This window comes from Notothenia coriiceps, unplaced genomic scaffold, assembly GCF_000735185.1.
Source record: "Notothenia coriiceps isolate Sejong01 unplaced genomic scaffold, NC01 NC01_scaffold00037594, whole genome shotgun sequence".
Taxonomy (NCBI): domain Eukaryota; kingdom Metazoa; phylum Chordata; class Actinopteri; order Perciformes; family Nototheniidae; genus Notothenia; species Notothenia coriiceps.
In genome coordinates this window covers 215,986-232,712 of record NW_011370295.1, presented here as the reverse complement: position 1 = coordinate 232,712, position 16,727 = coordinate 215,986, and the positions used below count along the sequence as shown (strand labels likewise).

Sequence of the window (16,727 nt, the reverse complement as noted above, 5' to 3'; positions counted from 1 at the left end):
GTGTGTGGGTGGGTGTGTGTGTGTGTGTGTGTGTGTGTGTGTGTGTGTGTGTGTGTGTGTGTGTGTGTGTGTGTGAGAGAGAGAGAGAGAGAGAGAGAGAGAGTGTGATTAAAATAGCCCAATTGCTTTTACAATAAATAAACATTGAATGTGTTTAATTGAATAGGAAAGGGGTTTAACGTTGGTGGCAGGTTGTGTGTGAGAGAGAATAAATAAGACAGCCCAATATTTAAAAAATAAAATCTATTATTTTTCGCAACTTCCCGCAATTTCACCGCATAAAATCAAATAAAAACCCTGCATGTTTAATCGCATAATCAAGGATTTTTGCCCGCGTTTTTCTGGAGGGTCTAGCCATTTTTGCTGTAACACTGTACATTTCCACACTGCAGGACTAACAAAGGAATTCTGATTCTGGTTATAAGCATGTTTATATTAAGACAAAAACTACTCACAACATGCAACAACCCACAAAACAGAAATTGTATTGTATCTTCAAAACACAAGATACATAAACAACTTCAGATCACTCTCACCTCAGGCAGCGGGTTCTTATCGTTCTCCCATGTGAGGATGTGGAGGAATGCGATGTTGAGGGCCTGGAAGGGCCCAGGGACCAGCTGGCCCTTCCCCTGACTGTGAGTCTGTTCTTCTCGGATGTTGTTCGTCAGCTCCTCCAGGGCGGACTTGAGCCACGAGGTGGTGTGATTCAAAGCACCTAAAGTAGTCAAAAAAGTCATGCAGATTTAGGAGATGGTTCTTCTGTCAATAATAAGAAAGTCATGTGTTTATTCCACTTATATAATATCCCACTTTATGTTTCTCAAATTAAAATCTGATATTTTCTAAAACGTGATGAATTGTGTTGCAACAGAAATGATAAAACAGACTTTACAGACAGTATTTAAAGCTGTAGAGAAAGTCGTCCCTTGTTCACTCACTGGGGGTTTTGTCCAGAACGCTCTGAAACATTTCCCTCTCACATTCCGCACCGTGCCTCTGCAGCAAAAGCCTCAGAGAATCGACTTCATAGTTGATTAAATCAGTCTTCATCAGGTCCAGCAGTCTGAAGATCTCCCTGATGTGTCAAAAATAAGAGCCTCTGTGATGGACTTGCTTTTAACAATAGCAACATAGGTAAAACATGCATTACAGAAAAATCTATCTTTGGTCACAATGTCTCTAAAAACTTTAATGTGTGCTTACCTGAACATTGTCACCATGTTATCTGAGTTTTGGCTGAGCTTCTTGATCTCCTCATCCCTAACGGGACAACACAACTTGCCCATGGTGGAGATAATGTAGGAGGCGAGCCCCTGGATGTCTACAGCATTATTGTCAGCCTGCTGACGAATCAGGTCCATGTCCAGCACCTCCATGATCTGTGTCCGCATCCGATTGGCCCCCGGATTAAGAAAGGACAATACAATCTGTCCAGAGGCAAAAATCATAATAAGTCTTACATCTGATCAGTAATGTTACTCGATTGGTGACTGTTTTTCTACATATAGTAGCCACAAAGGAGGTGATAGAGATGAAGAGAAGCAGATACAAAAGTATCTTCAAAATGGGAGAGGGCGCTGTGGATAAATGTCGGGAAACTCGGCGAGAATCAATCTTACAGTGAAGCTGTAAACATCTCATTGTGTGTGCTGACCTCTCTGATCTCCGCCAATAATCTGATGGCCTGCCCATACTCAGGAGGGTCGTCGGTCAGCTCGGACGCCAGGATGTCCCAGAAGGCCTTGTGGAGAGTATCTCTAACTAGCTTAGTAAGACTTGAAAAAAGAAACGGAGGATTTAGTTTGGGGGATGTAATCTGTCATGAAAAAATGGCCATTCATGAAATGGGCATTGAAGGAGAAAAGGTCAGTGTCATTATCAGGGTGGGGATGGTGCCAAAATACTGAATAACTGGTTTAGGTCATTTTTTTTTAAATAAAAAAACCCTCCTTTATTAAGTATTGAAAGTATTTCTTAACTTCTGCCTCATTATTGATATTATCATAACTTCCGCTGTCCCTTTCTTTGCACTTCCACTAAATAAATGATTCTCTTTTCCTCTCGTCTCCTCCCCTTCCCCCCTCTGAATGTCTCTGTCCACTTCACTGTTTTGTTTATTTCAGTGCTGTGTTAAAGATTAACATAAACACAGACGGGCAGATGTTGGTGAATACAGTAGAAATGGTAACACAAGGTGTACGGGTCAATGGGCTCTTTACTATAAAATGCCATCCAATTCTTATTATATTGAATATGTTTGAACAAAAGGTAGTGTCTCTATATCATTTCTACAATATTGTTTATTTAGACAAATAAAAAAGGTACTTTAATTCATTAAACATGCAGATTAAACAATTAAGATAATTTATTTTTGAGTAATTCCACCTCTTGTCTTTAACTGAAACTGAACACATTAATATTTTTTTAATTTTGAAGTAGCTGATTAACATTTTAAGGTGGTTTTACAGTTGCTAGTCATTCTAGTTATGAGCAGATAAGCTATTATATTGTAAAAATGACATCAAGCCTAATGTAATTAGTGATCCAGTTCATGTGAATTGTTTTTGTAAAGCTTAACCTCACAGATTGGTATTTAGGTTCATTAATAATCCACAAAACATGATCAAGATCCAAACAACGTTTCATACCTGCCCTCAGGGAGGCTTTGTGGTTCCACGTGGAAGTCTTGGTTCACGGCGATCTCATGAGCGAGGCGGAGACTGGACAGGTCTCTGGCAGACTCCATCACTTCATCCAGAGTTAAGGTTTTGGGTGGGCTTGCTGTGATAAACAAATATTGAACAACCTTACTAAATAGACAATTAAGAGCTGAAACAGAAAATTGGGAACATCAAATGTATCGTTCGAAGAAAAACAGAAAAAAACTAAAATACAAAAATACTTCTGCTTTAAATTGCTTTTGTCACCTTCATTGGAAGTCATTGGAAGAGTATTACATTTCACTGTGCAGTATCTAACTTTTCATTCTGTTCTTGTTTATCTTAATCTATTTACATGTACTTGTTACTAACAACATTTAGCTATTTGTATTTATTTAGTTTACTTCATCCGCATTAATTGCACATTGGTCTTGCACATTTTTATTCTACTCCGTTTCTTCTTGCACTATTTTTTATAGTTTTTCTAATTTGTTTTATTGTTTATGTCATATATATTTATGTTGCATTGTAGGGGGAGCCTGCGACTTAAGATTTCCATTGCCATATCTACACTTTAGCTACTGTGCATGTGACAATAAAGCCTTTGAATCTTGAATCTTTGAAGTCTTGAAATATTGTCAGCAGAATCAATAATACTCAGTCTCAAAGTTTAGCCTGACACCAAACAAACCAGAGTTCCTTTCCTGAGAAAAAGATGACTGCACCCAGGAATGAAATCAGTACGTCAGAGTCTGAGGGGTGAACTCACAGGAGGGAGTGCAGTGTTTGCTGGAGCCGTCGCTGGTGAAGCTCTCCCGGGAGCTGGCTGAGGTCACGCTGTCGCTGCGCTCTGATGACGACTCCACGTCCTGCTGCTCTCCGTCGGATGTGGAAGCAGGTCGCTCATCATTGAGAGGCATCTTGGGTTACAGCTGCACATGAGAAATCAGTAACATGACCTAGCTTGTTGACTACAACTGTGATTTCTGAACGCTTCTTCTAATTGAACTTGTTCAGCAAGTCACAAGTTAATGAGTACAACTTTCAAAGCAGCACAGGAACAGGTTAATCATTCCCCCTTTGCTTGGAAACTACTATTGGTATTTATACCATAGTAAAATATCACTGACAGTTTATGTCTGCTGATATTTCTTTTCTTATTAGCAACACATCCCATGAAAAGACCAAACCGCACAATAAATTAAACACTCTAAAAAGTATTTACAGAGCGGCCAAAAGCAGATTATTTCTTCTGTTGTTGTCCAAAAACAAGTAAATGTGCCAAACTGTTGCACAGTGTGAGATGTTTCTGTAAGAAGACATTGATTTTGACACAAAGCCAATTTAAAGTAAAAATATATTTGAAAAAGTAAATTTTTAAGGTAAAAATATATTTGAAAACTAAAGTGCATTCAATAGATTAAATGTTCACTAACATGTGTTATTAACTCTTGTTTGGGTAACAACTGCTACAACTGTGCTGGGTAGCTTTAGGGAATAACTAAAAACATCTTCCATAGCAAAACAGACAATAACAAAACGTCTAAATGTCTAAATAATAAGTCCACGGAGTAGAAAACAACAGACTAAGCCTTTACCTAACTGCCAGAGCAGTTAACAGATTGCAACAAAAACCGGGCAAACAAAAAAAAAAACAGCCGGTGGGCTAGTCTCTATGGAAACAGAGATAGCTGCCTTGTTGCACAATTTAACATCTTGTTAAAATCACTGATGATGACGCAGGGAGTCGTTGTGTTTACTGCCACAGAGTGAGACAACACTACCCAAGGTCAGGACACAAACAGGATCCACTTTCATACCTAGGTTTAAATGAGCGCAACAAGTGAGACTTTGTCTCGGCCGATCTTGTTCCTCCAGGGCAATACAGGACAACAGAGGGCTCCTCAACCTACAACACGATCCTGTTACACCTGTCCCACCTCTCTGTCCCACGCTAAATATACATACATTAACAAAACAAAGAAAGCAACTTTTTTTCAGACCAATATGAGCTAAAACCCATCTGTATCCTGGAAGTTATGTACATGTTTGTACCATTATAACACAAATTGTATGAATTCACCTTGATTACTGTCACACCTTTACTGAAGAAGGCCTGTTCATGTTCTAATCTGCTAGCACTGTTTAGGACATCCACTGCTGGCAGAGTGACCATTGGGTGTTCCTGTCCCTGGTCTCAGTTATCTGCTGCCAAAAATGAACACACACTCCCTCGCTGCTCTTTTAGTTTAAAGATAGCTCAAGGGGTGAGGGGTGTGTGACTTCCTTCGTTACATCATCTGCTAGACTCGACAGCTAGGTCACGGCAACAAAGAAGGCTAATTTTCAGAGATTATAGGAGAGAGATGGGAGCAGTACAGTTCTGGAAACTGATTACGGATTAGATCTACTCAGTCATCTGCTGCTTCATCACAAGAACTCCTCTTAATGAAGTCTGAATGTTAGGTCAAATGCTGCAGTATGCAAAAAACAAGATAACAAGATCCGACATGTGACATGTATTGACATAACAAAAAACAAATAATGATTTAAAATAGGTCTTTACAGTTTATTGTAGAGTGGGGCTCCAACTAATGATGTTTTTGATAATTAAAATCAACTAGCCGCTTGTCTATAAAATGTTTGACAATGGTGACAAATTTGACAAAGATTAAACAATCAATATATTGCTCCAAAAGACAAAGAAATTCAGTTTACTGTCATGGTGAAGTAAAGAAACCAGAAAATATTCACATTTAAGAAGCTGGAATCGTGTCCCCTGAAAAAAATTGCAAAAATAAGTCCAATAGTTTAATTTCTTAACTATCTGATATGACAATCAATACCTTTATTGTAGATTGTAAGATACAGCACTGGAATGCAATGAGCTATTCATAATACATAATGTCAATATCCATATCCTATAGCCTCAGGTTTTTAGAAGAATGCAATGTGAGGTCCATATAAAGGGTACATATTGTTACAGTAAGTGCTGCAGAGACAAAGAGTGTTCTCGGATCAGATTCGACCGCAGTGTAATGTAAACAAAGCACAGGAGCAGGGGGAAGGGGCTAACCACACGGGGACTCTCGTTATTGGCTGCAGCTCCCCGTCTCTCACCATTCGGAAAAAAACATCCAAACACGCCTGAGCAGTGGGTACACGTGATCTGAGCAGCAGACCAAAACAAGAACTTCATGCACATTTCACATCAAAAATGTTATTTATATGTCCACGCATGAACCCTAACAAAAACTGTCGAAATAAAGACATTATGCTGTTGACATTTAGGCAGTGTTCACCGTATTTGTTATTTGACCAACCACTGTGTCTATAACAGACAAATAAGTCATGAAATTGGTCCTTTCGCATGGCAGCCATTCTTTGACATTAGCGTTCGTGCCGCTTCGACAACTGTACCAAAGTTTCCGACCCACAACAAACCCAAACGTAAAGTAAAAATGGACGTAAAAGTTGTCAACAACACCAGCCGAGTGATTCTCGGTTTAAAATACAGTAACATTTTAAAAAAGCGACTTTTACCTCATTCAAGTCTCCAGAAAGAGAGACTGGTACCTAAAATAGCTCAACTCTGAAGGGAAGATTCGTCGACCTCGTACTGTAATGCTCGTCTCTTCGTTTAAAGGGCTGTAGTTTCCCCAGCTGGCCCTAAGGACAAATAGGCGAATCTATTACTCACACAGGGGTGATCAACCGCCAAATAATGGCAACAAACGGATTTTGAGTACACATTGGAGTATGTGAAATAAAACAGAAGTATTTTAAAATGAAATACACATATTTTAGCCCGGTAAAGGCAATATAATACAATATTATACTCTATCGCCCTTGGTAGAAATGGTACGCTCCGCTCTGTTTCAGGAGAGGACGTCTTGTTTACGGATGTGACCTCAGTGACAGAGGGAAGTTTGTTTTTGAAAGATGAACAACCAATTGAACCGAACTAAACATTATTTGTAAGGCTTCTTTGCGGCATCTAAAGTATTGAAATGTATTTTAAACGTTTCCGACACCGATGATAAAATTAAAAAAAGTTTGGGTAGGCCTATTGTAATAACTAAGTATATTTTTACAAGATGTGTTTCTACATTGTTGTCTTTTGGACTCGCCCCACATTTGAAAGTAAATCTACCTCAAGGGAAGTCATTACATTTTAGTTAAGAGTTGTTATAACATTAATAAAACTATTTGATGTGGCTGGTATATGGTAGAGATGGAGTGAACAGTTGTATTGCTGGAAGCCACTAGAGAGAAGTAGTGAAGCAACAGGATGTGTTTTTATATAAATATTTATATGCATTCAAATGACTGTCCTTCTTCATACTGAGTGAGTGGTATGTTTAAGTTGATGATGTCTGATTGTAAAATTATTATGATGTTTTTTTCTCTTTTTTCTTTATTTGTCAAAACTTGCAGACCTTGCAGAGCCTCTCTGAAGGTAATTGTAATTGTTCAATGTTGCCCACTCAGATGCCACATGACAACAAGCAGATTAAAATGCTGGTAAAATCTTTCCGTTCAATGCTTCTCATAAAAAAAACATTTTTGATGATAACATATCTATGGTAGCTATAAATCACAGTTTATTGGTTGCTTCCTGTGAATACATTCCTGGTTTTAAACAGGGAGAGAACCAACACATTCTCAACATTGGCCGAGTTGGGAGTGAGCATGTGTTGTGTTGCTGAGAGAACAGGTCTGTCATCATTGAGAAACATGTAGCTGCCTTTACAGAGAAAAATGTACCTAAATATAGGTAAACATGCTTAAAAATGACCTATTTCTTAATAGAGACACATTTCAGAATCAGATTCAGAATATTATATTGTCCATTATATATATAATGGAAATGTGTCTTTGGAACTGGCAAATAAGATAACATAACACACACACATTACATCATACAATTAATGCACACACACCATTAGAGGATATGTTTAAGTTAAGTTCAAAATCCAAAGGGCTTTTTTTATTCGACGGTGGTAACAATGGAGTTATCAGATAGTGCAAACATTAATGACACCTTGTGGCATGTTTAACAAGGTTTCTGTAGAGTCGTTGTTAATTCAATTTGTACAATTATTATGAAGGAAATTAGATCACACCAGGCACAATATGGTAACATGAAAATCCAGTCATTATCTATTACAAGAAAGAATTTCTACTGTGTGCATATTGGATTCTTAGGGTTTACGGGGAAATGTTAGGCTGGATAAGGCAAACAATCGTTGAAAGAACAGAAGGTTTTTTGTTAAATTGTATCTGATTCTATCATTTAGGGTACATTTCAAATCAGCAAAACAGTACAAAAAAGTGTTCTTTCTCAATAGAACAATCAGTGGTTCAAGTTAGTATATTCTTTATTATAAAACGGACAAGTCAAATCAAGCAATCTGATTGGTTCTTAGCCGTGATATACTGAGCGTATACCACGAGCAGAATTGTAAGTTACTTTTCACAACAAGTCAGTATCCCTCCGCGTCTGAGAAAAACAGTATACCGTTGGGTTGAAAAGCAAACTGCTTTTCGTCGGGCCGAACCACGCCCCTTAGCTGTGATATAATGAGCATATACCACGGCCTGTCGTGAGCTATTGCTTAATTATACGGTACCGCTCATATGTGTAGGGAACTTAAATAGACAGCAACAACAGTGGGAAAAATACATATATACTTTTACAAAACCGATGNAATGAATTGTGCTACTTTTAAAGCAAGCAACGATGTTTTCAAATCTGTAATCAAAGAGGTCCGCAAAAACACTATCGACCAATCAGATTGCTTGATTTGACTTGTCAGTTTTATAAATATATTTACATTTCTTCCGTTACGAAACAAACTTACAAAGCATAAGATGGAAACATTTAAGATTAACTTCGACCTCCGGGGGAGTCTTAATATGGAGGAGTGGATTTAGCAGTGCCTATCTCCAGAAAAAAAAGTGTAACATATCCACTAGTTGCAAAGTTTAAACATTTCTTTATTTTATTTTAAGGGAAAGGATGTTTTCACTACTCAGTTTCTATATGTTACGGACAAACTTAATGTCATTACAATCATTTGATTAAGTCCTGCAATTCAAGTAAAATCCAATTTGAAAGGCTCTTAAGTCTATTCTACCATATATCCAATGATTTAAAAAAGTAAAAAAAATAATTGTATTAAAGTTTTGTTTTTTCATGTGATATGTTTAGCACTATCATTAAGGATAGAGATATTTTTTATTATAAAACTACCATACAGGTCATTTTGATTTTTAAAGAGATGTCATGTGAAACTCCAACATGTGTAGATGTACATTATACTATGGGATATCAGAAGCACTATTTTAGATATTTAAAATTTGAAAAAATGAGGTGCTACATCGTTGACAATGAGTCAAACATTTTACGCAAATAACATAGTTGACTGGACACATTATTAACCATCAGCACTATGTTCATTTCAAGGCAGAAGTGCAAACATCAATTGATAATGATGTGTAATGATGTCTACGTCATACAAATACTAGGTTACCTGTCAACTAAGTTACTACAGTTACTACAGTGGGTAACTTAGTTGACAGGTAACCTAGTTGACAATTTCCCTATTTTGACCCATCATTTCAATGGTAGGCCTTGCCCTTGCCTGGATGACCGTGTCATTATCTTGAATGTCAAGTACTTGAATTTAAGTATTTTATCAAATATTTGATATATGTTCTATAACTTAAGATAGCTTATGTTTGATAAAATAGGCTATGTATTTTTAATAATGTAAAGTATGGTATGAGAGCGGCAGCAATAGTGGCAAACCACGTGACACAGAAACAAGAAACGTGCGCCGTCGTTTTCAACGCTGTCCGTAGCTATTTGGATGAGGGGAAGAAATGCCGCATACGTAATGGAGAATATAGCTTGCTAGAGCAATTAAAAAAGTGGAGAGGAGGTAATATAACTGGGGATTCAAAATGTCAGAAAGCAAGTCATGCTATGCTACATGGTATTTACAAATAAACGCAAGATTGATGGCCAACAGCTAACACTATATGATCGTCCAATGACAAAGCTGAATGAGTTCAAATACCTACTGTGGTTTGATAGCAAATACACATGGAAAATGCATATTAATCAAGTGGAAACAAAATGCAAAAAAGTATTACATTTATTGCGAGCAGTAGCTGGATGCAAGTGGGGCGCAGACAAACAAGCATTAATAGACATTTACAGATTAATTATGAGGTCCACAATAGACTGTATAGTGTATGGAGCAGCAGCAAAAACATCACTTTTAAAAATTGATAGAATACAATATGAAGCATTGCGGCTGTGTATTGGAGCGATAAAGTCATCCCCAATTAATGCAGTTCTGATAGAAGCAGGAGAGACACCTCTGGAGATCAGAAGAGAGAAACTTGCTCTATCATACTGGGTCAGACTACAAGGAAGTGGAGAGGACAATATTACAAACAGAATACTGCAGGATTGCTGGCAATATGCAAAGTTCCAGGGTGGGTTTGGCTGGACGAGTAAGGAGAGAACGAGGACATAATGGAGTGAAGACCATCACGTTTGCCAAAGCAAGCCCATTTAGCAGTGTTCCCCCATGGCTTTTCCCAGAAGCTAATATGAGTATCATAGAAAGGAAAAAAGAGTGGCAAATAAATGAAGTGGGAATTAAAACGAGTATGTACCGGAAAAGTACTACAATTACCTCAACATTTACACAGATGGTTCTAAGAACAAGGAAGAGAGTGTTGGATGTTGGAGTTAATATTTATAAACAAAGAAAAAGAAGGGAGGAAATCATGATAGCTAGACTCAGAATAAATCACACAGCATTGAATGGTACGCTGTATAGCATGGGGAAAAGTGACAGTGACAAGTGGGAACTGTGGAGTAAAAGAAGATGTAGAACATATCTTGTTACACTGTGACATCTATAAAGCTGAAAGAGAAAAACTAAAGGATAACGTTTTAGAGGCAGAGAGGGAGTGGAATGTGGTTGGTATTCTGGGAACAAAAGGAGAGGGAGGGAGTAAGAGCTACAAGGCACTGTTAACTGTTTGCTGAGTGAAACTGGGGTAGGAAAAATTATTTAACATTAGGTTAGAATATATCATAGATTGTTGTTTTGTTTTGTTTATTTTACGTTTTTTGTTTATTTTTTCATTTTTGATTAGATCATAGATATACGTCCATGAGATGGAATGATATGATGATTGACACTCATGTACAGTAGGTGGCGGTATGCACCTTAAAGTTGTTTGTAATCCGCCAAAAACCGACGAAGAAGAAGAACGTGCCCCGTCGCCTTTCTCAAACGTATTACGTCACGCATTTCTGGTGATGGCGGTCGATTTGACTCCTCGTTTCAGAAGGTTGAACAGCCAAACAAGAAGCTTTCGTGAAAATATACAGCATGGTAAGATTTTAGCACTTACGCTTAATACGTTTGCATATAGCTATAACTCTACCTTTATATTAATACAACCACACAAACCAGCACAGCCGTGTATAAGAAATGCAAAGTCGCTGTGCAGTATTGACATAATAACCCAACGGTCGTGTTGTCAGCCTTCCATTATGTACAAATAGATTTGGTAAATTGTATAATGGATAATAGTTCAGGGACATTGCATAAGGTGTCAGCATATGGTGCACAGAAGTTTTTGTCCTGTTTTTAAAAGTAGCTTTAGCGAAGTGTAGCAAGTACTGGTTGTTCGAAAAAGTGTGGCTGCTTTACGTACCTTAAAAGTAGGTAAACATATTACCATGTTATCATATTGTTATTACGGTAAGTAACTGTTGTAATTCTTAAATCTAAAACAAAAGTATCGGCTTTTATTAGCTCATTATATATTTTGAAAACATTAAATTGTAATTTGTAAATGAAATACTTGTAGCTGTCAGATTAATGTCGAGACAATTAAAAGATTTCCCTCTAAAAATACCTTAGTAAAGTAAAAGCGCCTAAACTTTGCACATAGAGTACTTGAGTAAATCTTCTACTACACTACTGTAACACTACTGTTTTCCAATAAAACAACAATGAATATGCCAGTACAAACTACTGTTAATGTTACAGCATTTACTGGTCTACCTTCATTTTTAAAGTAAGCAAACTTTGAGTAATGGTCATTATTTCTTATGTCATTACCTTGTTACATATCTTATTTCCCCCAATCCAGTATTTGCTCTTCATGTTCACCTTTAGTTTGACACAGAACATGGTTATGAGTAAATTGTAATTGTTTTTCATGCTTTTTTGTCCCCTTTTCACTCTAACCCTCTGTCTGCTAACAGGCTTCTCGGGGCCTTTCGGGGCCACCCAGCTGTGGCACAACATCATCCGGGCGCTGCAGACTCAGGTGGAGGTGCGCCGATGTAGAAGGCATCTGCGCGTTCATGCCGAATGTTTCACGGGCTCAGACGCTGTGGATGCCGTCCTCAGCTATCTGATGCAGAATGTGGTGTTTTGCACGAGTGAAGTGTCTCGCCTCAAAGCTGCTCGACTGTGCCAGGCTCTGATGGAGGCCAAGGTGTTCGAACCAGTGGGAACCAAGCTGTTTCGCAGGGACAAAGAAGTGACCTTTGAGGACAGCAGCTGCAGCCTTTACCGTTTCCTGGAATATAAAGTGTCACCCAATTCTGCCATGAAGGAGTGCAATAGTGACACAGAAAACATGCCTCCAGAGGAACAGGGGCTAAAGAGGAAGAAGAGTTACAGGTAGGCTTTACTTTCAATTCCCTGTCCTGTAGTGTAGAAGCCATTTTTGCTATTGATATATTGGCAGCATTGACAGCTTCTTTGATTTTATTATATGTTTTATGATGTATTTGCCAGGTTTTTTCCTAAAAATGAAGCATTGAAGGTGAGTAAATAATCCCTTCAGAAGTTAAACAACTTCATAATTAACTATTCAATTCAATAGTGTTTGACATTATTGACAGACATACCCAAAAGATCCTTACTTTTTATATCAAGGTTCAGCTTCTCTAAATAGACCTAAGTGAGTGGTTAAAAATAGGGTTCCCGCCATCATGAAAAAGCTAGAAATTAGAATTTCAAACCTGTGGAAATATTAGTTCTCCTTAGAGATCAAAAAAATTGTCTAAATGTTTTAATAGAATAATATACATTTTAAGTGCAATATGCAATTCTCTTTGTATATGTGTACTCATACGCTGTGAATTGTCACAGTTGTATTATTGGTCCTTGAGAAGTCATAACAAATGTTAAACCTGTGACCATTCAAATGTGTGGGAACCCTGTATTTAGCTCCATCATGCTTTTTGTTGTTGCAGAAGGCTGAATGAGGTGCGGACGATCTGTAATCCCCTCGCTGTGGGACCATTAGATCGGAGGGTGGAGAGGCTGCTGAGGAACATCAACCTGCGACCAGCCTCGTCTCCATCTTTAAAAACAACTTGCACTGCTGCTGCTTTTCTGTCCAAAGCTGGTAAGATAGAGTTCTCTTTCTTCAGTAGTATGGAGAACAACAGCCTATGACAGTTTATGGATGACCAATATTCTTTTTTTCCTTATATTTGTACCTCTTTCCTTCTTCCGTAGTGGTGGATGAGGTCTGGAAGCAGCAGACTCTGCTGCAGCTGCTGCAGATCGTAGAGCTGCCCATGCTGGACTGCATCCTGACCTCTCCTGCCAGAGGTCAGCTGAAGGCCTGCAGAGCTCCTCTGGCTTCACAGGACCTGGTCATCTCCAACACCTTCCTGGACCGAGAGCTGCCTGACAGCCTGCACCTGCCCCAGTCAGTGCTCCCATCAATACTGCAGGATTCTTTTGCAAAGTAGTCATACAAAAATAAATCTACTGAGATTTTTACTTTTTCAATCTCTTTCAAATAATTAACGGAACAATTATACAAATGAAATCAACAAGATATTCTCATAAACAATATAAAAAAAACTAAATATTACATAATCAAACAGGAGTAGAAAGACGTATACCTTTCTCCATTACTTAAATATTTTACTACACCATTGCTTTTATGTACAACCCAAAGTCAATCAAAGATAAATCCAACAATTACCACATGTTTATTGTACCAACCCTAACTCTTAAAAAATATATGATTTTGTACAGCTTCTTGAATTGATTTGTGTTTGAACTTCAAACCAGTCTAGAAATGTCTCCATACATTGAATTCCACAGTAAAAACCTCTTCTCTTTCATGGCTGACAGGTTGGATGGGTGGCTGTCGGCAGCAGCAGACTGCTTAGAGCTGTTTCCAGATCAGCTGATTGTGGTTGCTGGGGAACAGCTCAGCCAACAAGGCGGCACCTTCTCAGAAGACGACCAGGCGGAGCACGTGGCCAGCCAAAAGAAACTGCTCTTTGACACCATTGCCAAGTACTACAGTGGACAGGAAAAATATCCACTCCTCTCAGGACGCTACCTGGACATACATGCTGCAATTCTGAAACTGCTGGGTGAGACTTTACACTGATTTAATGGTTTATGGGATTGTGAACTGTGATTTTTTTTGTGTCCGTCCATTAAGATGAATCCGTCGTAGAGATAATTGATATTTGACGTCCCCTGTCCTCACCATGTCTTGTGTCTCTCCAGATGAGGGGAAGGTGCAGGATGCCATCCAAGCATCTCAGCTGTGTTTTCGGCTGCTAGAGACGAGCGTCAGAGACGAACTCCGGAGACTACTGACCTTTATGGCCACAGCAGCGCACCCAGATGCCTGCCGTCTGCAGAAACAGGTCTTTTTTTATACATTGATCAACTGCTTTTTTTTGTTCGAATCCAAACTTTATTTTGTAGTATTATATCCACCATTGAATCAGTGTAAAATGTGTTTGAATCACCGTTTCCTTTGTGATATGTTTCCTTTCAGATCGATAACAGGGCCTTGGTGTGCCGCACTTTTCAGAGAGCAATCGTCCAGAATCTTGAACTGACTCGATGCCAAAGCGAAACCCTGGTGCTGTTCCTCATGGACAATTGCACTGAGCTCATCAAGGTACACGTTCATGTTTTGATCAGTTATCACTAACATGCTTTTCTGATGTAATTGAATAAAGTTGAAAAACTACTCACATTTGTTTCAACATCATTTTAATGATCCTTTCTCCCCTTAATGAATACAGACTCCTAAGTCCCTTGTTGAATCTGTGAGGAAAACACTGAGGACGATGCGGCAGGGCCAAGATCCTGACTCAATTGCCAGTAAGTCAAATACAACTTTAAATAAATGTGCAGACTCTTGCTAACAATACCCCTTCTAACATCACATGAAATAACCCAAATACATTTTCTAATTGTACGTGGAAAACGACCCCCTCTGTGTGTTGCAGCGTTCACATTCTGCCAGCAGGTGACGCCAGAGGAGTACGAGGATCAGCGAGAGGCTACCACTCTGCACAGCCTAAAACAACTTCTTCATGATATTGCCTCGAGCAAAACCATTCCCGTCAAAGAGAGGAGGAGGCTGCTCAAAGAGTTTGAAAAACATCACCCCGTGGTCTTCCTCCAGCATCTTTCCAGCACCTTCTAAAACGCACAGCTGGAGGGTTATTGGTTTGAATTCCCAGGTGCACTTCACAACCCTAGTTTGTAGTGGGACAGCGCTTACACTGAAGAATGATAATAATTGTATAATGTGTACCAAAACCAATCAAAAGCTTCCATACATTCCTTAAATTCTCAAGAGGCCTACAATATTGGTTTTATTTGCAAATATTGCATCACGTTTTTTATCCCACATTGGCTACATTCTTGTAGCAATAGATGCATTATCTATCTGATGAAAATCGCATTTTAAGTCAAAAGCTTAATTATAGTTGTGAATAGTTTGCACGAGTCTATACATAATCCATTATCAGCTCATCTTTATCATTAGAGGCCTTAACATGGGTAGTAATCTGTTGCACTTGCCATTATGTGTCAAATGAAATGAGTAACCATTTTTGAATTGTAGAATCATGATGCTGATTTAATATTGTAAGTTGAATAATGTTTACTGAGGGCATTTGCTTCTCTGTGCTGGATTGTCCTGGTATTACTGTAGAATGTAGTGTGTGCAAACGGAAGGGATTACTGAAGAAAATGACCCTTAAGCGCGATCAGACACCAGATGTAGCCAGCTGTTTTGCAGGCTGCAAGTGTTGGACCGCTTTTGAAATAATTGATGTGCTTCTTGGTCCTGCTGTGGAGACTGTATTTGAATAGGTTATTGGAATAACTTTGGAAATGGAGCTGTGGTTTGCAGAATTAATGCTGAGTACTTTAATCAAGAATAATCATATTATGGGAGGCTCTTTTGTCTCCCTGTGTTGCTGTAGCAGGCTGTGTGGTTAGTGGAAATACTGGAAATGCAACACTAATGTAGCTGAATGAGGTTGAATGCTAAATTGTTTTTGTTAGAGATGAAGACAGACCTTTATTTAAAGATTTTAATAATGAAAACTAATATGAATTGCTAGGGTGCAATATTGTACCAGGCTAATCAGGTTAATACATGTTATTTTCAGGGGTTTTAAGAATACTTTAGTGCCATTATCATGGAATTGCCTTTTAATTGTAACTTTTTAGAATTGTACTTGAAAGCTGGACAACGATCCTTTTTATGGAAGATGTGTAATTAATAATGACTTAGTGTTATTTTAAGAAACCTATTTAATCTTTGGTAACGCATCAATTTGATTGCATTCTTTTAATAAATGAAGCCATGGTCTTGCATAAGTGATGTAAAAATGTTATCTCAGTTAGTATCTTTTGTTCTTTACATACACTGAAATCATGTTGGATTGCACTTTATGATGCTGAAACAAGCTTTATTTTCTGTTTGAATAACATGTCTAATAAAAGTTTAATTGAATTTTTCTCAAACAACTCTAATGTATTTTTTTTTTTTAGCCCATGTGTCAAGTTACATAGCATATACAATTAGACACAATATCAGAAACAGTCAGTTTTGTCATATCAGTCTTTTTCCCAGTGTTGGTTCATATTTAGTATTTTTCCAAATATAATGCTTTGTGCATTTTCTTGCAGTGTCTGGAAAGTATAATTGTTACTGCTATTAATACAA

At 38.1% G+C, this 16,727-nt stretch overlaps 2 protein-coding genes across 2 annotated transcripts in view; one reads left to right on the top strand and one right to left on the bottom strand.

Annotated features, from left to right (window-relative positions):
• The window catches only part of tcp11l2 (t-complex 11, testis-specific-like 2), a 15,941-nt gene extending 9,626 nt beyond the window's left edge, over positions 1–6,315 (bottom strand). Inside the window, exons 1-7 of the mRNA XM_010797239.1 lie at positions 6,207–6,315; positions 3,433–3,595; positions 2,652–2,784; positions 1,658–1,778; positions 1,207–1,430; positions 942–1,078; positions 537–718 (exon numbers count right to left, since the gene is read on the bottom strand). Of these exons, the coding sequence (XP_010795541.1) occupies positions 537–718; positions 942–1,078; positions 1,207–1,430; positions 1,658–1,778; positions 2,652–2,784; positions 3,433–3,583 (948 nt within the window). The 5' untranslated portion in view covers positions 3,584–3,595; positions 6,207–6,315. The remainder of the gene's footprint in view (positions 1–536; positions 719–941; positions 1,079–1,206; positions 1,431–1,657; positions 1,779–2,651; positions 2,785–3,432; positions 3,596–6,206) is intronic.
• A 4,682-nt stretch (positions 6,316–10,997) lies between these two features.
• On the top strand, positions 10,998–16,598 carry depdc4 (DEP domain containing 4). The gene is made up of 9 exons (XM_010797236.1): positions 10,998–11,086; positions 11,968–12,391; positions 12,970–13,124; positions 13,238–13,433; positions 13,868–14,115; positions 14,255–14,397; positions 14,532–14,657; positions 14,785–14,863; positions 14,992–16,598. Exons 1-9 carry the CDS (start codon positions 11,011–11,013, stop codon positions 15,189–15,191), a joined length of 1,647 nt encoding a protein of 548 aa, XP_010795538.1. The 5' UTR covers positions 10,998–11,010; the 3' UTR covers positions 15,192–16,598.
• The last annotated feature ends 129 nt before the right edge of the window (positions 16,599–16,727 follow it).